Genomic DNA, 21,647 nt, shown 5'->3' with positions numbered 1-21,647 from the left:
AAACTAAAATCTTCATTTTTTTTATTTTTTTTTTGAAGGGGATACTGCATTGAAGTCTAGCTAGTGGAATACTAAACAAAAATGACTATGAATACTTGGATGTCAAGACACTTAGGGCTAGATTTACTAAGCTGCGGGTTTGAAAAAGTGGGGATGTTGCCTATAGCAACCTATCAGATTCTAGCTTTTATTTGTACTTTCTACAAAATGACAGCTGGAATCTGATTGGTTGCTATAGGCAACATCCCCACTTTTTCAAACCCGCAGCTTAGTAAATCTAGCCCGTAGCCTCCCAGTACTTTTGCTTTCTTCCCAAGATCCACGAGGATCTAAATAATCCTGCTGGAGGACCCACCGTGTCAGGGATTGGATCATTAATGGCGAATTTGTCGGGATATATTGACAAATTCCTTCAACCTATAGTGGCCCAGCAAATAAGTTTTATATGAAAGACCTAACACAAGTACTAAATTTGGTAGAAAATAACGATTGGCAGGAAGTATTTATACTCGATCTGCGACGTCACCTGACTTTATACCGTGATTGATCACGGTAAAGGATGTGAGTATGTAGGAAATATATTGCGAGGAGAGTCCTTACTAGATCAACAACAAATTAACTTCATCATATAAGCAATGATGTTTATATGACGTCATAACTACTTATGGTTTGAAGGGAGTTATTGGATACAGACACGTAGCACCGCATTGGGCGTACAATTTTCGCCACGGTATGCAAATTTATTCGTATCCCAATGGGAAAACAACATTATTTGGCAGAATAATCCCTGGGCCGACCACATTTGCGAGTGGAGACTGTACATAGATGATTTGCATCTGGACAGGGGGAGAAAATAATCTGGACTTGTTCATTAGATACATCAATACAAATTCACTTAATTTACAATTCACAGCAGTGAATTTACAATTCACTAGCAGTGAGAAAATTGAATTTCCTGTTCTAGAGATCTTTGTGGAGAATAGGAGGCTAGAAACTAGGACGTTTCAAAAACAGGTGGACTGCACTCACCATATACCAGCGACCAGCAATCGCCATCAGAAATGGATGCGCAGTATTCCCAGTGGGCAATTCTTAAGAGTTAGGAGAAACTGCTCTAAAGAAGTAGACTATGTAAACAGGCAAGAGAAATGAGGGAGAAATTCCTGGAAAGAAAGTATGATCCAGTTATGGTAAATAAACAATTTTGAGAAAATGAGACACATCGATAGACAAGAGTTATTGAAATGCCACAAGAGATCCAAGAACCTAGGCGAAAAAGATAAAGTTAGGTTTGTTACTAAATTTAGTGATCAAGCAGAAAACTTTAAAAGGATAGTTGAAAAACATTGGCCTATCCTATTAGGAGATGAGAAATTAGAGGGAATACTAACTAAGAAATCCACAGTAGTGTTTAAAAAAAGCCTGAGTTTAAAGAACGAACTGGTTAAGAGCGCTATTCCCTTAACAGTTAATAGAGCTGGAAGCACCTGGCTCAATGAAGACAGAGCAGGATTCTATCACTGCAACCAGTGTTAGGTGTGTAGGATAACGAATGTGATTAATATCAAACCAATAACAGAATTCGCTTCCACTTCCAACGGGAAGAAATTTCCCATAAAGGATAAGATCACATGATAGTACAGGAGAGATCTATCTTTTAAGTTGTCCATGTGGCCTACTGTATATAGGCCGCAATATCAGAAGTCTTAGAATAAGAATGAGTGAGCACTATAGGAATATTATTATCCTTTATTTGTTAGGCGCCACAAGAGTTCCGCAGCGCCGTACACAGCACAAACAGTAGACTAAACAAGGTGAAACATTACAAACAGTAAACAAAAACTACCAAAACTTCAGAGATCCTAGCAGGCTAATGCAGTAAAGACGGAGCTGAAGAACAGTTATGGAGAACAAAGAGAAGAGGACCCTGCTCAAATGAGCTTACATCCTAAGGGAGGGAAGACAGAACTCGGGCACACAGGGATATAAAAAATAAAGTCGAAACCCATAGAGTATCAAACCATTGCACACAATGTTGATCCATCAAGGTTGAAGTTTTTGGGCATACGCAGAATCAAAAAATTTTGGAGAGGGGGTGACTTCCTCACTCAAATTTCTAGAGAGTAGGCAAGGTGGATATTTTGACGTTTCCACCTTAGGACTTAACATAGACTTTGACTTGGGCGAGCTTTCTAGAGAAATAGGTGATACTGGTTACCCATATAGTTTAACTATCCTATATGGGCACACATCTTGAGCCAAAATGATTTGAACTTGGAAGAATAGGAACACCATAACTAGGTAAATTGAAATATCAATCATTAGATCACAATATAAGGAATGGAGTTCATATTGTGAGTGTGCCATTATAGGAATACATGAAATCATTTTACTATTAGAATGTGTCTTATGCTATAGGACAAGTAAGATGTTATATGAGCCATATCTTTCTGTATTTGAGTTATCACTTAATTAGGAATTCATGTGAAAATATGCCATTAGTTAAGTCACGAACAGGGGGCGTGTACAAGCCAGAAACAATGAAATTGGCTAATGAGTCCGATGACATTTAAATGAACGAACTATAACGATAATTTTATACCTGAGGAACCCTAACAGGTGAAACGCGTTGGATGGATATTTAATACATGTACTTTTCATATACACTATCATAGCTGTTTGATAACAATTCCTAGACAGTGCAAACGGAGGGACACCCAAGCGTCATGCGCACCACTCTGCACTAGCCTAACCAGGAAGTTCGGCATTTGATACGCATGTTTGCTTTCCAAAGGAATAAGAAGCTGCTAGCTATATCAGAGAAAGTCTCTCGTGCTAGAGGGACGAAGGGGGGCACTTTAATCGCCACTCCACTGGGAGGACAGACAGACCACGTTCATCAGGGACTCCTTATATGCATGGTACCACTGAATGGAAAGATACCTTACCGTGAGTACTCACGCAACGGACCTTTTATGGAATTGTGCCGTGATTTTTTACATCTTTTTGAGAATTCTCTAGCATTTACTATTGACGAGTGATGCTTTAAGATTGAGGTTCAATCAGGACATTACTGGTAATATATTGTGTTTTAATTGTAGGGACTGAGGCCAAGACCTGCTGTTTTGATTTTATATTTGATTCATCCATGTCCGTTCAACCAGGGGTGTCCACCACCCATCTCAGATTTCTACGAAAATTTTGTAGTTAAGAGAGGATGTCAAAACAACTATTTCTGCCAAATATTTTGACTCTCTGGCAATTAGTTGATTAATTATTGATTTTTTTTTTTATTTGAAGTATCACGGGTGTTTATTAAGGAATCGCCACAAAATTTGGACCTCTAAGGTAAGTAACTCTTCCTCCCGAATCCAAACCAAATTACTTTATCTGCCTTATGTTTTGCATTACAGCAAAAACGCACAATTTTAGAATAGAATTAAAAACGCTAGGTTCATTTGACATTAGGGATCCCATTTTTTTTGGGTTATTTAAAAAAAAGTTTAAATTTCTACCATAAAAAAAATCAGCAGGGCACCCTGTTTCATAGTGGAGAAAAAAAATAATTGTCAGACAGTCGAGATATTTGGCAGAAATAGTTGTTTTGACATACCTCTTAACTAAAAAAAATCTGAGATGGGTGGTGGACATTTCATATTTTTTTGGGTGATCTGATGTGGAATGGCCCAAATACTATTTATTGAAACCATATATGGTAACATCTATTAAAATTGTGTACTGACTAGGTACTGTGTGACTAGTATTTGCATTATATTGAAATACATTTATTAATGGAGAGTACATGGTGCTGTGATTTTATGTACAATACTCTACCCATTGAAAATTACAGAGCCCCCACCTGTCGATGAAAGTGGGGATCAACAATCTCATCATACGTATTGGTGAACATGGCGAGGTGGGTAAAAAAATGCCCATCTCTTGACATCCTCCCGTCTCCCTTATGTAAAATAAAAAATTACATAAACACCAAATTATTTGATTTAAGCCTGGTCCCTGAACATCTTTGAGCAGATTAGGTAGACTATTCAAATGTGGACAGTATTATTATTATTATAGGGATATGGTTAAGGACAGGCCTTAAGCCAGGGTTAGGGATATTGACATGTCAAGGGACAGGGAAAATTGACATGTCTAGCGATAGGCACAGGGTTAGAGCTAGGGATCATACTGTCTACATTTCAATTGTTGTCCTAATAATACTGTTGATGTCATTATATTGTCGACTTTATAACCTTTTCTAGTCCGCTGCCCATCAATCATATTATGTCAATCTGACATAAGTGTGGGTGGGAGGACCGAAGGACAATTTCATCTTGCACCACCTTTCTTTTCTGCCACTGCTGTGTGGCAATGTTTCCTAGATGTGCTATAAACTGTTGTGTGTTTGTGCCGTTGCTCTGTCGCTTAGTATCCAGCCAGCTCGCTTGTAGTCTTTGACTGAAAGTGGATGAAAAAAATATTGTGACCTGTGAGGTGGTCAATTGACTGGAAATAACTGAAAATTAGTGTTATTGAGATTATTAATAATGTAGGAATAAAAAAAGAGCCAAATTTATGTGATTATTTTTTTTTAGAAATTTTTTAAAAAAATACAGATCCAGAGCCAAAACATGTGAGAGCTGTTTTACCAAAAACAAAACATTAAGTTAATGCAGATCAAAATCCAAAACACAGGGGTCAGTGAACATCTCTAGTAATAATGTTAATATAATCCTGAATTGAAGAAATGGACACATCAAATTAGTAAATAATTGAGACTAATGAGAATATGTATTCTCGCATGTGTTAACACTGCATGTTGTATACACTTGCATACAGGAACGCATAAATGACATACGGTGCATGTAAAACTGGTTTATTATTACTTTGCCATTAAAAGAACACCATTCCCATTTACTTGACATTTTGACAGCGCACCACGTGATAGTCAGAGACCATGTCATGCATTTAAATATACACGCCCAGAATGGCGTCGCTATTGGAGGAGCCATTGACAGATTGTCAGACAGATGGTCGTGAGTATGTACACACTGCAGAATTGTAACGACATTGTTCCATCGTTGAACTTAATTTTTAGTCTGGTTTAAAAATCAAGTGAAACAGTACGATGTGCTTTGGAATGATAATCGTTCATTGTTGCAACGAACACACTGGCCGATCATGTGGTTGGCCCTATAATCTGCTGAAAACACTGAAGTGTATACCCATCCTAATACAAAGCGTTTGGCTGCAATCTGAGTGAAACTCATTCATTCTGATTTGCTGCCTGCCAGCCACAGAGACCTGGTACAATGTGGGTCAGATACAGGGGAATCTACATCGTCAGGACAGAAATACTACAACTCATTTCTATTGTGCTAAACCTTGTTTTAGTGTCTTGTGAATAAAATATTCACTTTTGGGAACTGTTGTTCATAGAAATGCATAGGAATTGTAGGATTGCAATCTGAGAAGGGAATGTGCATACCAAAATAAACTAAAAAGCGTGTAATTTTTTTCATATATTGTGTTCCTGGATTGTGGAAAATCATCCCATTGAAATCATTGACTGATGCCCTATCTCTGCAACCTCTATATCTCGTAACACAAAATCTTGTCTTTGCATTTCAGCTCATTACAAGATGCATTAGGACAGCTCACTTCATCTTGGGACAACAGATCTCCCATATACATTGGAATCAATTCCATCTTGATGTATTAAGGGGGCTTGCACATGTAAACAAGCGCAATCATATAGGTGCATTATGTCACCAAAGTCAATGGATGGCATTCAAGCTGTTTTCCCCAACCCACAAGATTCATCTTATTCCTAAGTTTTATCTTTTTAAACTGAGCAGATACTTCTTTGTGTTTAGAAAACAAATCTGCACCTGTTTGTGGTGAATAATTTATTTTCTACCAGAATTATGTTTATACCTTAAACATACTTCCTGCATGAACTATTCATAGAAGGGTTTGATTACCCACCGACACTGTGTATGAGGGATAATGCAAGTGAAGTTGGACATTGAGTTCTGACATAATATTTAGGTTGCCAGTGATAGGTGAATACTTGTAATTAATTTTTTTTTTTATATATAAACTTGCTACCCCATTTTGTGTGCAGGAGGACAATCTAAAATAATTATATTTCCTAGTGTTACAATTCAATGTGTTTGCTCTTGCTTAATCCCCCTTCATCTCCTTTCCAGGCATTTGAGACCAGACCATGCTGTTTGCAAGGCATGAGAGAAGATACTTTTGCACTCTCGTTTCTCCTGTCTTGCAAATATTCGGTAACAGTGGGAGGGTGGGTGCAATCTGTCAATGCTGAACCCGTCGACAGCCAAACCGTTGACACCAAAATATTAATGGGTTCAGTGTATCTACAGGGTTAAAATGGTGACATTGTGACTGTCGACAAGTAGTAAAGTCACCAGTCACAATGTTCACCTTCAAACTGCAACGTCAGCGCCAGCCGACACACAACCGTTGGTACATAACAAAAACATATAAAAAAACAGCATCCTGAGAATTTTTAGTGCACCAGGAACAAAATGTAGTTTTTAGCATTAAATATTTATTGCCCCAGAGCCCTAGTTTTTATTTTATTTATTTTTTTGCAGATCCTATCTCCTTAGAGAATCCTGGCCTGCTCTGATCAGTCTGGGGTTGGTTATCATTATGGCAGGGGACCCCACGCTATGAGTTTTCCTGCTATAGTGCCACCAGCCTAGTGCTGGGCCTAGTAGTACTGGGGTAAGGGGGCATGCTTCTTGTCCCCACCCTCCCCCAGATTTTGCTTGTACCAGCCTAGGCTGGCTGCACCCAGGTTAATGCGCTGACATTGCCGTGTGACTGTTGACTTTAAAAAGTCGACATTGTGACTGCAGACGGGTAGTAACCACATAGATGCACTGAACCTGTTGACGTTTCAGACTGTCAAGATTTTGGTGTCCGTCTGCCTGTCGACAGGTTCAGCGTCGACAGATTGACTACATCCCACATTGGGTGTCGGTAGTCTAGGAGTGTACCCTAAGTAATACAACTGTTATTTCAAGATCATTCATTTATTTTGTCTGCTCTCTGTGATTCTAGGAGCAATTTGGAAATCTAGCATGTGTTTGTTTTTCTTAGTATGTGTACATAATAACAGATTTATTTATTTTTTGTTTTAATTTATTTATTTTTTCTTTCTTGCTTGGTTTCAACTTTTAATTTACGTTTTGTACCTCTCACTAAAGGCTTTTCTTTGTTTTTGATGTTCATGTTACAGGGGTGTTTTAGCAAGGCTATCGGTCTGTAGCCACCCTGTGGTTATGAAAGGCTTGTGTGCAGAATGTGGTCAGGACTTGACACAGTAAGTAAACTACTACTTTATTTACCACTGCATGTATATTGTTTTTGTCTACTCTGACCTGTTTTCTTGGGAAATAATAATTGCTATGGAAAATATTTATACTCTAACTCAAACACTCTTGCTGTTGTGAACTCTGTATGTAAGCCATACGAAACAAACTGTACACTGTTTTCCATGTGTGGGACAAAAGCACTTCAGTACAAAGCATTGCTTTGGAGACCAACTAACTGGTAACACATAGTATGCAATTGTATTTGCATATCTTTTCTAATAATGAAAAGGATATTGGGTGTTATTTACTGAAGAAAATGTGCAAATGTCTATTAACAAGCTGTGATGGGTCTAGACCAATAGCAGCCTGATACACTTCAGTGGCCACATGAGCAGCCCTTTAACCTTTAAAAGGGACACACATTATCTTGACTCTCCACAATAAATAAAAAAAATACATATAATCAAAGAGAGAGACACCTATCAGTAATAACATATCGAGATGCATTTTAAGCAAGTTTTCCAAACGATAACAAACAAATCTGACAATGCATATTGTCCATCGCTGGTGTAGAGCAAGATAGCCAATGAAAGCAAATTGTCATATCAGAGTGGCTGCTGTGGGTTACAGAATACCACTGCTCTTTGTACAGTACCATTAAATAAACCCCATATGTACTCCGCACACTGCATTTTAATACTTCCGCTACAAAATCAAACTTATTCAAAATGCCCTTGATGATCACAAGAACTATCCTGTGGAAAATGGCATAAAGTAAAAAAAAGTCACCATATCCTATGAAATGCTTTAAAGATGGCATCATCTACTTTTTAAAATTCAACTAAACAAAAAAAAAATGCAGGTACTTATTTTACAATTACATGTAAGTAGCATCTAATCATACTTTTAAAATAAGTTGACATATACAAAACTTTTTTTTAATATTTGCTGACTTGGGGCTACTTTGCTTTCTCTAAAAGAAGGGCATACTCACTGCATATACTGAGGAGAATATACATATTCTATGGTTATAATTATCTCTAGTCCGTTTGTCTGTTGGGTAATATATCAACAGGAGGAGGCATATTGCTGTCAATAGCACAGCTTGTTTATTGATGCAAGTTTTTTTTGCTTTGGGACTTAAGGTGCTCAAATACTAAACATTTTTATTTGTGAGGTGATCATTGTCAGGGGAGGGTCCCAAATAAAATATTAAATGGTAGGGCCCCAGATAAATAATAAACTGATATTTAGGAAGGTACATGACTTCCCCCTCAGATAAAAACATTTGGTCAGTTAACCCAGGGAGGGAGGTAATTGGGTTCAGCAGGAGTTCTGTCATGAAGTTAACAACATATGCAGATCACAGCCATGCATTGCCTTTGATCCTGTATGACATTTCCTATTTAGAGTCTAATAAGACAGTGTAAAACCGAGTAACCACTAGGTGTAAGGTGTAAGTTAGGGAAAGCTATATGCTAGAGAACAGTTTAGTCCAATACAAAATTATAGAAAATAATAGCATCAAAGAACATGCTTTCATATTTCAGATTTTGGGATATCCATGTGCCACTCTGTACTCAGGGGCAACAACCATCCAAGGGTTGTGAAGTGCAGGGAAACTGCAGTAGGGTCATTCCACATCAAATAAACACAGTTTTATTAAAAAAAACCTGTATCTTACATTCTTTCATTTCTATTAAATTTGCTATAATAAATGCTGCCATGGGTGTAAAGAAATCCCCCAAAACGAAGACTGATATGTACACTGGTTTTGAAGTTATATGCCTTTAAATTTGCACTTTTTTAATGAAAAATTAGCTTTTAACATTATTTAAATTGCATTTGTAGATCACCTGATTAAGCTAGAGAGTTGGGCAAGGTCTCATTCTAAACCTCTTTTTATGGACTTTCATATGATCTATAACACAGCAGTATATTTCAATAAAAATTTAAAATGTAAAATGTTTAAAGTCAAAACTGAAAAAAGCCATATTTTTATTGTTTAAAACAACATCTCAAAAAAAATCATACTGTTAATAAATACCCAAAGTTTTATTTGGTGATCATCTGCTGCAAAAGCTTTCAGTTTTGAGTGATTCAAATTGTATTTATTGAGGCACTACACATCTGGGAAAGTCAACAAAACAATATTTTGTCTAGTTCACTTCGTTAGAAGAATGCACGTTCCTCTTCAGGTGTGTTTGGGGACGAGATTCTACAGACAGCTCCTGCTCCCACTTCTGTGTAGACGTGTAAACTTAAGTGGAAAGATACATTTCCCTGGACTACTACAAGTGGTCAGGTTAGGATTGGGTGGGCTTTAATTAGTGAAGATAAGCTCCTTGGTCACTAATTTAAGCCGACCCAAACCTAACCTGACCCTGAACCATTTGTGTCACATTTGAAAAAGCAGAGTGTTTAATTACAGTGGATTATCAGACTAGGAGAATGTGTTCTGGAAGCAGGGGGAAACAGCAACTTGAAGAAGGGGTGCCAGGAGGGAGAGAGACTGGGAGCAACACTGTACTCGCAAGAAGCAGCCTCAGTCACCCGATCAGGCAGAGAAGAGAAGGCACAGCCCATGAGGCTGCTGCTGATCTCCATGGGTTGAAGGAGCATGTGATGTGCTCCTCCAATTAGAGCTCAGCATATGCTCCTCTCACCCTGCAGCAGGGAATTATTTTCACGACTCCCTGGCAGCCCAGTCTGAGTCTGCTTTGGTGTTTAAATTGGTTTAGAGCAGTGTTGGCAGTGGTTGGTGTTTAAATTGGTTTAGAGAAATAAAAGAAGAATAAAGATGGAGAAAAGTGACAGGTACCTTATGTTGCATTGTTTAAACATATTTTAAAAGGCTACTGCATCTAATAAGATGGGGGGTTGATAACTTTCAGAATGGATGTGTACATTATTTTCTATAATACCAAAGTTGCAAAAGTTTGCAAGGTGTAGAAAACTACTTGGGTGGGCCATTGTTCAGTTCCTCAATGTATTATCAGCTCCCATTTGCTGACATCAGAGAGTCTGAAACTGCTGTCTGACCAGAAATGATGGCTCGCATTTATTCTGGAAAAAGATGAAAACATAGATGAAGTGAAAGTGACGTTCCTCCATCCAGCTGTCCCATCACCATCTTTTTCGTACCCAGAAAAGCTGGATGTTTTATGGATTACTATGGTAGATGTTCTGTATAAGGTGAATCCGTTACGTTCAACAGGTTGAATGTAAACCCTTTCCGAAATGGAAATACTAGAAACAAATTAAGCCTTCAGCCAGTTCCAATCCATCAAGTAGCACCATCCATCCAGAGCAGCACCATCAAATGGTAGTGATATGTAGCAAGTTTTGTTAAAACATTTGTTATAATTATATGTCTTTCACATATTATAAGTATTTCAGAATTAACATAATGTCATTGTACATAATATACATCAAAGGGATTATTTAAGGATATAATTTAAAAGTAATGAACAGGCCTAGATCTCATATTCATTATTTTAGCAAACAGTCCAAAATGAAAGCTCTTGTAGCAGATGATCCCATTCTGTTATGTATCATATAAAAGCGCATAAAAAGAGGTTTAACATGAGACCATGCCCAACTCTACAAATGCAATTTAAAAAAAAAAACGTTAAAAGCAAAATTTTTGTTAATGTGCAGATTTAAAGGCATATAACTTTAAATCCAGTGTACATATCAGCCTAAGATTGTGGGAGAGGGGTTCTTTACATCCATGGCAGCATTTATTATACCTAATTTCATTACAATCTGAAACTGTCAAGTTGAAACCCTGTGTTGATTCGATGTGAAATGACCCAGTAGTCGCATGTCTTTTGGAATGATATTTGATATTACTGTAATTCCATCATGTTTCATATGTAAATGGATTTTTGAGCGGGGAATTATGTCTCTGGGAAAATTCCTGAGAAAAGTTAAGAAAGGTTAAAACTTTTGGAATATTTTTGAGCAAATCATAGTTGACACCTAGGGGACATTTCTGCCCCCCATTAGCATATAGACTGCCCCTCTGAATGCCGTCCTATTTCAGTTTGCTTAAAAAGCCTTTGTGTAAAGGGGTGGATTGTCAGGCTTAATCTAATTGAAGGACTGTCCATTTGGTTCTGCCTGGTCCCATCCATACAGATTATGATCCGTAAGTTTTATACTCTGTAATCTCATACTTTTTTTTGAACTGTATTGCATTTATTTTCCTTGTATATCATTTATTGTTCCATTTTTTTTTATTATAGCCACAATAAAATATACAATTTTGTTTTATACTTGATACTCTTCATGAATCCATTAGCATTTTATGAAGAATAGTGCTTGACTTTGTTAACCCTTTGAATACTGGTGTGTGAATTGTTAATGCATTTGACTAAGAAGCCTAGTGTGGGCCACAGTGTACATTTGTGCAACAAAATGTTAGTGTTAACCCTTTGGTTGCTGGTGTGTGCATTGATAACCTGGGTGTAGCAAGGAGCATATTGTGCGACTGTTTTGGGGTCCTATTGCCCTTATTCAATAGGTGGCGGCAGAACATAGTTATGTATGGGTGTGAGAGCTCTGTTTAGGGGCGATTCAGCTAATCTGTGACCTGTGATAGGTCTGTGAAAGTGAGTGCTGGAATAGTGTGATACCCCATACAGTAAACACCCAATGTCCGGGACACTGGGAGCTTGTTCGTGACAATCATGTTCAATAAGATCTTATAAATATTCCTACATAATAGCGTATCATCATGCTTTATCTATGCATATGCTGATACGCACAGATCTAAAGATGCATGTTTTGTGCCTGCGCTTACAGAGTCAAATGTATCTCTCAGGCCCATTGAGATTTATGGAGTGACCTCCCAAATGCATACCAGAACTGGGATAACTCCTGATACTGATAACATTTGTAAATGAGTGCCATTTCCAGTTTTTATAGTTGTATGTGTTGCTAAGTAAGGTCAGTTATTTATCTGTCAAAAGCAACAGTGTGTTTTGAGACCAATTTTAATTACCACTAGTTATTCCATTAAGTTGGGGTATACAGCAGAAGATGGTACTGAACAAAAATTCTAGACCTTATCAGAACTATAACTAACATCCAACTACCTGACTCGCCTCTCTATTCCCTACTGCCCAGACCCATTCTGAATACTGCAACACACCCAAAAACATGTAGGACATATACTAACTGCAACCAAATGCCAAATCGCCTCATACTGGAAGAAGACAGACCCACCCTCTCTAGTTGCTACTTTCAATAACCTATGGTTAACTTATCAGAAGAGCACATCACAGCCATATTACACGATACAACCAATAATTTTAGAGGTACTCGTTCAACCTGAGCTGAGTACTACAAGGATGACGACCCCCCCCCTTGTTGAGCAGTATCTGACTTACATTTGTCACTAATACAAACTTAACATTAAACGACTACCTTCAACCTCTCCCGTCCTGCCTAACTTATACCACCCAAAGGGAAGAATATCTGCTGCTAATTCTTCTGGTTTCATCTCCAATTATACTTGATATGTGTACCTAAATTATAACTTTGTGGAATTTTACAAAATTGCATTTTTGTAAACTTTCCACTTTTGTATTGTAGTCTCTCTCTTGAATGTTTCAAAGTTTTTGTATACTGTTCCCCTTACCTGCTGCCTCCTTGATTGGATGTACAATCTAGTTATTACCCTCCTACCCCCCTAATTTCTAATTTATTTATTTTTTTCAAAAAAGATCTATAGGGGGAGGGGGGGGGGTGTACACATTTAATTTGAATCAGTGCAGGTGACCTTGCAACTTGGTAAAATTGACAGAATAGCATGTAGTTGCGTAGGAAAATCTGTGTTATTGCGGTACCGTATTACCGGCAATACTGCGCAGGTTCCGCGGTAACGCGCTTTACTGCGGACCGGAAACCTAGTTAAATATGCCCCTAAAAGTTGTGTTTGGTGTTCCATGAAAATGTAGCTAATGGGCTGCAACCTCACCAAATGTATTTACTTAATTGTGCCAAATACAGAAAATGTAGATAAATAAGTGTAAAATAAATAGTAAATGTAGGTGTTGAAACATCTATAGATGGTTATGTATGCTGCTATTTTCTGTCATCTTTTCTGGACCTAAGTATGCCAAGTCATGTTGCACATATTCGTTGCCACTAGCCTACACTCGCAGACTGTTGTCTTGTGAGAGGATTCACATTTTAATAAGATTGACAAGAGAGCTCTAGGGTAAAAGAAGACAAAATATTGAACTATAATAAATCAAGAGCTGTGCCGGCATTCTTCTAAGCTCTATAATAGAAACTAGTTAACCACAAGAACCATTTTGTTCCTCTATCCCTTAATATTTATAGTAGACAAATTTAGACGGAAACTGAATTTAAATAATTTAGTGCCATTATAGTAGCAAATAGATGGTGAGGACAGTCATCACCACTTACAAAATATTGACTAGCAGATACTAAAGTCCCACTCGGTCAGTTTATCAAATTCTCAAGAATGTGTCTATTAGTTATTGTAATACAATTCCCAATTGCCCAGAAATGGCTCAATGAAGTGGCAGCAGTAATTTTTCCTAATCAATCCTCCATGACAGCCATTACAATGGGTAGGTTGCTTTCCAGCTTAGTTGAAGACAGGTTAAAATTGCCCCCATATGGTATATGACAGCTCCTCTTCTTCCCAGATGTTTTTCCCTGTCTCTAATAATAGGTAGGGCAGGAACTTACATTACCCTGAGTCCAGGCAATGCACCATCCAATGATGTGAACTGAAGACTGTGCTGGCTACCTGTTGAAGCACCAGTCTGCTATCTCCAGGAGTAGATAGGTGTATGAAATTTTGAATTTGGCACTATTTTCGGATGACCTGTCTGCACAAGCCCACCATCATAGGTAAGAGAGTGCCAAGAAGGAGATGAGGCTACAAGGAGGCTCGGAACAGCTCTAAAGTGTCCCTGCCTTGGGAAATGTTTTACCTTGGTTGTCCTGTGTACAACAACCGGAGCTGGCAGCGAAATGGAGCCTGAGTCAGACCATAAACATCTATACAGGATCTGCACAAAGTAAGCCTCTAAGTTATGGGTACTTGATTCTGTGTGCATATTCATTGTTGCTAGTACTTTTCAGTACTCTATAGAGCCTGTGGAGAAGGACCGTAATGTACAACAGCATAACGTCTGTGGAGCCTGTAATAAGCCTGTAATGATTGGTAGTAAAGCCCAATGTTCACATGTGGAGGCTGGATATATGCAATAGACATCATTGTCGCAGGCTTGGGTAGCCCACCTTGAAGGTCAATGGACACAAGGAACATGGCCACACAACAAATAAAGTCTTCACATAAATGTTTTAGAACAGAGAGCAGTTTGTAAAGCAATTCAACACTTTCATTTTCATTGGAAAAGAAGGGTCTAACAATATTCTCGGACAGAGGATAGTAGTAGCCTTCATAAATAGCCAAAAAGGTCATATCTTGGGCAGAAAGAAATCTGAAGTCTCTCTGTGTTGCATGTGTAGCAGACAAGGAGAACGTAATAGCCAACTATCGCTGTTGAAAATAGATGCATCAAGGAGCATGGTCTGTTCACTAAGAAGTGTTTCAGCTACTAATAGGCAGATGTGGGCATCCTTAAGAGGTCATTATGGCAACAAGCAGAAATGCCAAAGCTCCATGAACAGAGGGAATAAATGCCATGACCGTTCCATTTCACCTAGAGCTTGACTCCCCTCCGTTTCCACTCATCACTTGCTTTCTAAAAAAATATCCGAAAATAGAAGGCAGAAGTAATGACGTTCCTTCCGTTTTGGCCTTGTCGTCTGCCCTGTAACCTGGGAAATGCCCCGGGAGCAACATTGGCCTCTACCTCTTTTGGCCATATTTCCTTACCAAGGCCCAGTTCTTTATTCAAATCTAGAGCATCTGCAACTAGCTTTAATGTTATGGAGATTGAGCGGGAACTGCTTAGAAATAAGAGAGTCTCAGAACAATTAATCAAGACATTGTTTGCAGTCAAGAAAAAATAGTTCTTCAGTAATCTATTACAGAAATTGGAGGAAGTTTATAGCATGGTGTGACTCTAAATTAAACTTAATCTAGCAACTATTCGAAACATCCTTGATTTCCTTTAAGGTGGTTTCAGCAAAGGTAAAAGTATCTGCTTCGAGTGCGTTCTTGGATACCAAGCTAGTCTCAGAATATTTAATTATTCACTTCTTACAAGCAGTGAAGATAATCTTTCCTTTGTGGCTCCATGGGACCTGAATTTAGTTCACAGCACTGCAAGAAGCCTCTGAGATGGATGACACTGAAAGTGGTGTGCTTTGGTGGCAATTATTTTAGCTTGCAGAGTTGAATTACAAGCACTGTGGTGCAAGGAGCCTTTACTGAATGTTTAATGCAGATAAACTCTATATTGTCGCTAATCACAGTGTTATCTAGTATCTACATTTCCCATTACCATGTATCTTGCAATCAGGATGTATTGCCATCCTTTTGTCCACAAATTAAACATGAAAAATGAAGAAAACTGCACTCCATAGTGCGCCCCTTCTAAACAAGCCATTTCCAGATAGATCCGCGAGGCATAAGATGAATGGGCGAAGTGTCCCAGAGATACTGAGAACCCCCTCAAAACGAGCAGTGCCAACATCTTGGCCCAAGTAATGTTCAAGCAGTGTTTTGCATAGCAGCTGGCTTGCCGTCTATCCATAAATTCGCTGGTCATTATCTCAATATCTTATCATTCTCTTATGGTCCATTTGAGAGATATACTCTGCTTAGCCACTGAATAAATTTGTAACTTTGCAGCATATGTGTCTGGTTTGCTTTGTGTGATCCTCCCTACTGTACCGCTTGGGTACATCTCTTGGTAATGGCTGCCATGCAGTACTGAAGAGGAAAATGTAAATTCTGCGTGCCATGAATTCCTTTTACTTGAAATACTCCAGTTTCACAATTTATTCTATGGTTTTTCAGAAGAAAACACTTTGGACGTCACTCAAAGACTTAGGGGTATAGTTGGAGCTGCCTCTCTGTCCAGGAGGGCGTTTTTAACTGGTCTATAGGAAATTAACAGCAAGCATAACTCTCTTCTTCTTTTTTTTTTTTTAAAACGTAAACGTAGGCATTTTGTACAGAACAGTTTCACCACAGTATAAATTGTATAATTAGTTGCCCGATTATATTAAATGTATATCTGAGAGATAAAGGGGCACAAGTAACTGCCCCTCATTCAGTTTTTTTTTTTAACTTCATGGCTTTATTTAACGTAAAGTGGCAATTTGAGCAAAATGTCAATCTGTTATAATGGTAAAAAAAAAGAATAGAACACTGTACTTTTCTTTAAAGCTGAACTATCATGTAGTATATACATTTTGCCAGATGACCTGGCATGAGCCCCAGGGGCTGATCCTCACAGCCATTTTTCCTGTGTTTCTTCTCCCATCCCCATTTGAAAACTGGAGCTTCAATCAAGAAATTGATTTTCCTGCTCACACATCACCCCTGCTGCTATTTTAAAATGGAAAATTAAATCATATTGGTTATTCTAGATTACAAAACTGGCATAACACAGTGAAAAAGGGTTACATAGAGCAGCCCCTGTGATATTTGGTGGGGGAATCGCTATATTAATAAAATGTATATACTAGGTGGTCGTACAGTTTTAAAGTGCACAGTATATAATACATTTTTTTTTTTAAAAAAAAGCATGCATGTACTTGCCTTCCACACGCCTGGCTCTTGTTCGTCTTGGTTCATGCATAGTACTCTGACAAAAATCAAACTCTACAGCAGCATCTCATGGCATTCTATTTGCTCCAACGTTTGAAGACTACATTCACTCCCACCACTATAGTTGTCTGCATCTGTAAATGTAGTCTGGGACTATACACACCACAAGTCCCGGATGAAGTATATAATCTCCTCCTTTTGTTTTACATTTTTAATTTAATTATTATCATTGTTAGAATCTTATATGGTAAGCAGGAGGGGTACAGAATAAAGGAGGGAGGAGGGGAGGGCTACATAGTGGGGAGCAGACATAACAAATAACATCACTAAACAGAAATTGACATTAGTGTATAATGGACAAGTAATAAGGAGTCGCTTGGGCATGTAAGCAAACTAAAACCAGACAGTGTTGCAACTCACCTAACTAAATAGAGGGAGAGGAGTTGAGGGGCTAGATACAAAAGGGGTAGGCAGAGTAGGTGGTCGCATTAGGCTATGCAAGTCTGTAGTGAACTGGTGCCAGGCCATCAATTTAACTATGGACGAGGATGGTGCCATAGAGTAAGTGATATCATATGTCTTTTTGTGTATCAAAATTATTTGGGATGCAAAATACATTTTTGATGACTTCCTTATACTCTTTGCTCTTTACTTTTTCTGTTGATCTTGCTCCATTTGACTTGGTAAGAAAATTATGCCGAAAGTGTTAGCGTATTGTGATAGATGCCAGGTATTTTTTTTCCCCCCAAAAAGACAAACAATATTGCAACCCTAGCACTGACTAACAGAACAACACTAGTCGCCGGCTCACTAGTTAGGTATTGGTACCCCGCCCCCATCAACAGCACACTTTAAGTACCTAATTTCCACCCAGCACCAATCTAATCACCTATTAATCAATAGGACTTCCACCTGTGTCAGTTTACGCTCTATAGGGTAGATTCAATTTCACGCTTTGTTCTTTAAAATAACGCGGGGCGTGCATCATTATAGTTATTACTGTTATTCTATCATTGATTTCTGCTTGTGGCGCATCAATTACTGCAGTAACGGTAATGATGCGCGCCCGCATTGTTCTAAAGAACAATGCAGGGAATTGAATCTCCCGATATGTATGTCTGTAAGGCTGTCTCCCCACACTGCAGCCTGTCACACACCCTTTTCAGCCTGAACTGTCTTGGAGAATGGCTCCCTTTGCCATAATATTTATAAAGAAAAAGCATATATTTATATTACACAGAACAAAAAGGTTTTTAACACTCTCTGCTGTGTTAATGCACGTATGGGATCTTTTATCCAGAATGGTTGGTTCTTAGGGTTTTCTGGATAAGGTTTTTTCAGTAACTTGGAGCATCATGCCTAAAATATTCTAAATTACATTTAAGTTTCTCTTTCCCCAATGCTTCCCCTGACATTTCCTTCTCCATTAGACTGTTTAGCAGTGCTCCTCAGTTACTATGAGAGATGTTGTGTGTATGATACAATCACCGAATAGAAACAAAAATATCCCCCCACCCCAACTGTATGGATAATGGGTTTTTGGATAAGCTATCCAATGCCGGTACTACTTATTAACAAACCGCATGTTCAGTGAGTACTGAAAAACCTGCATACTTTTTTATTCCACACGCACAATGCAGCACGGTGGCTTAGTGATTAGCACTTCTGCCTCACAGCACTGGGGTTATGAGTTCGATTCCTGACCATGACCTTATCTGTGTGGAGTTTGTATGTTCTCCACATGTTTGCGTGGGTTTCCTCATGGTGCTCCGATTTCCTCCCACACTCCAAAAACATACTGATAGATTAATTGGCTGCTATTAAATTGCCCTTAGTCTCTCTCGGTCTGTGTGTGTGTGTGTTAGGGAATTTAGATTGTAAGCTCCAATGGGGCAGGGACTGATGTGAATGAGTTCTCTGTACAGCGCTGCGGTATTAGTGGCACTATATAAATAAATAGATGATGAAGTTATTGGATAAATGTACTATGTCAAAGTATTTCCATTGAAATCGGTAAGAGCAGGATATCAGTTTAAAAAATACAATGGAGCTTGCTGTCTCTGTCCCTTTTACTAGGGCATCAATTGATGTAGGTTGACCCTTACTAAATCTTTTATTTATTCAGGTTACAAAGCAAGAATGGAAAGCAGCAGGTGCCACTATCAACAGCTACTGTTTCTATGGTTCACAGTGTCCCAGAACTCATGGTTAGCTCAGAGGTAAGAGGGAGTGCACATTTTTAACTTGTTTCAAGATTTTGTTTTCCTTTCCCCTTACCCATGCCTGGTGCCCAATTAGCTTAGCGTATTAGAAATGATTACTTGTGAGATCAGCCATTTAAAGATTCCTTTTAATACTTTGCTCCTGTAAACTTACAAAAATATAACCTCATAATCGTGAACATCCCATTTATGTGACATGAACCTGTATGTGTGTTTATATTTATATTATAATTTATATTGCATTAGTTATCTTATTACTTTACTGCTGTATCTACACCATAGCAGTGTTATAAAGCCATGTACACCCTGGCTTAAGCAAGCATTTTATGAATCCATCAGAGATAAAATGTTCAGATCATTGCAGCAAGTATTATTTCAGATGCCTCCTCCTCTTTAGTGAGTTCAGGGGTCATGTTTACCATATAGATCAATGATTTCTCTAGTGACTGCCATTAATGCTGCGCCCACCATGCAACACATGCAGCAGATTACACCTGGGTTAAAGAAGTCTTGTTTTATTCAGTGTGTATGAGGCCATAATCAGTCATCCTCCTGGCAATTAATAGTTTTGATCAGCACACTTATGTCATAGTGTGTATTCATGAGCATTATGCATTATTTCCTCCTTGTTAATACTAAGTTGATCCAAGAAACCAGTGCAGTCCAGTGACATGGCTTCAGATATGGTGTGGAGATATGTAGAAAAGGTTTCCAGGCGCACATAAATCACAAAGGGTGTGTTTACATTGGAGTGCTAGACACTGGAGCATCACCCATGAGTATAACTTCTTAATGCCACTTGTAAATGCACTTCTCTGAGAATCATTATATCTGACAATGACTCTTACTTTTCCACACCTTGGAGTACGTTTAGCTTCAACATATCTATAGTGTTTAACACTCAACTGCGAATAAGCAAGAGCAGCTCTCATAGGGATCAGTGATCGCTCAGACCACTGCATTTTGCATACAGTCTTAAAGGTCCACCAAACCCAATATTTTGGCATTTTTAAATGTGAGCCAGGAAGGTAAAATACACTTCAGTGTTAACCTGAAATTCCTTTGCTTCTCCACTTCTTTAGAGATTGATGACGCTTCTCCCACATGTTTAGTAATGTGTCCTGATGGCATCTGATACAAGTCAAAAAGCTGAGAATGCTGTCAGTTACTGACCTCACCCCCTGTATAAATCAACCAATCCACGCAGTGCATTTCTACAAAACAAGGCTGCCAATCTGTTAATTACTGATAGATATACACCTTACTCCTCACATATCACCTTGGTGCAGAGGGGTGAGAGAGAACAAGATACACACATTGCTTTTAAGTGTAAGAAAGCCTCTATTGGACTTTAACTTTGTATAAAAGGCTGTTTATTAGTGAGCTGAATAATATACATGAAATAACTACTGATGTGCTTATACTTGACTAAATGCGTCCATCATGCTATAAAGAGGACAGTGCTTTTCTTAAGCAGGCAGAGTTTGAGTGACAGCTCTGCAGTGTTGCTCTGCATAATTGCACAGTGTGAATTGATGAGATCATACACAAAGACGGTGCTAGTGGTGACACAGTAACGTGGATGATTTAATTTTTATGTTTTGATCTTTGAGATCCAAGCGGGATGCAATCCTTTACTTTTTAACAGAGCTGTAGTGGAAAATTAGGCTAACACTGAACAATGTTAGCCTAATTAGCCAATGTTACCCAATCTGTTATGTGAAAATGTAAAAGTTAGGGTTTAGTGGGTTGCTCAAATATGTACTATATACGAACACATACATTTCACTGTTTACATTACTTTCAGTCCTTGCTGTAGTGTTTCTCCTTAATTTCTGCTTGACTCATCTGTTTTATTAGAAGCCAATTAAAACAGTGTAATGACCATATGGTTATAGTTTGTCAGCTGAGGACTATATATTGTACCATTTTTCTTCTTTTTTTTTCCTGTGGCAATACATTTCTTTTTTTACAGAATTGGCTTTCCATTTTTCTTGTAGCAAGCCGAACAGCTGGGACGTGAGGACCAACATAGATTGCATCGAAACAGGAAACTCGTCCTCATGGTTGACTTAGACCAGACGTTAATCCATACCACAGAACAACACTTCCAACATATGTCTAGAAAGGTACATTCATCTTATTTGGTTGCAGTATTAAATATGGAAGTTATGTGGCAATTACACAAGGGGCTAGATTTACTAAACTGCGGGTTTGAAAAAGTGGAGATGTTGCCTATAACAACCAATCAGATTCTAGTTATCATTTATTTAGTACATTCTACAAAATGACAGAATCTGATTGGTTGCTATAGGCAACACCTCCACTTTTTCAAACCCA

At 38.3% G+C, this 21,647-nt stretch overlaps 1 protein-coding gene across 1 annotated transcript in view; it reads left to right on the top strand.

Moving 5' to 3' along the window:
• The window catches only part of CTDP1 (CTD phosphatase subunit 1), a 102,516-nt gene that overhangs the window by 5,271 nt on the left and 75,598 nt on the right, over positions 1–21,647 (top strand). The window contains exons 2-4 of the mRNA XM_075213189.1: positions 7,277–7,360; positions 19,211–19,304; positions 21,308–21,436. Coding sequence (XP_075069290.1) covers positions 7,277–7,360; positions 19,211–19,304; positions 21,308–21,436 — 307 coding nt within the window. The remainder of the gene's footprint in view (positions 1–7,276; positions 7,361–19,210; positions 19,305–21,307; positions 21,437–21,647) is intronic.

This window comes from Mixophyes fleayi, chromosome 5 (assembly GCF_038048845.1).
Source record: "Mixophyes fleayi isolate aMixFle1 chromosome 5, aMixFle1.hap1, whole genome shotgun sequence".
NCBI lineage: Eukaryota > Metazoa > Chordata > Amphibia > Anura > Limnodynastidae > Mixophyes > Mixophyes fleayi.
Note: the sequence above shows the minus strand (reverse complement) of the source record. Positions and strands in the feature narration are given on the sequence as shown.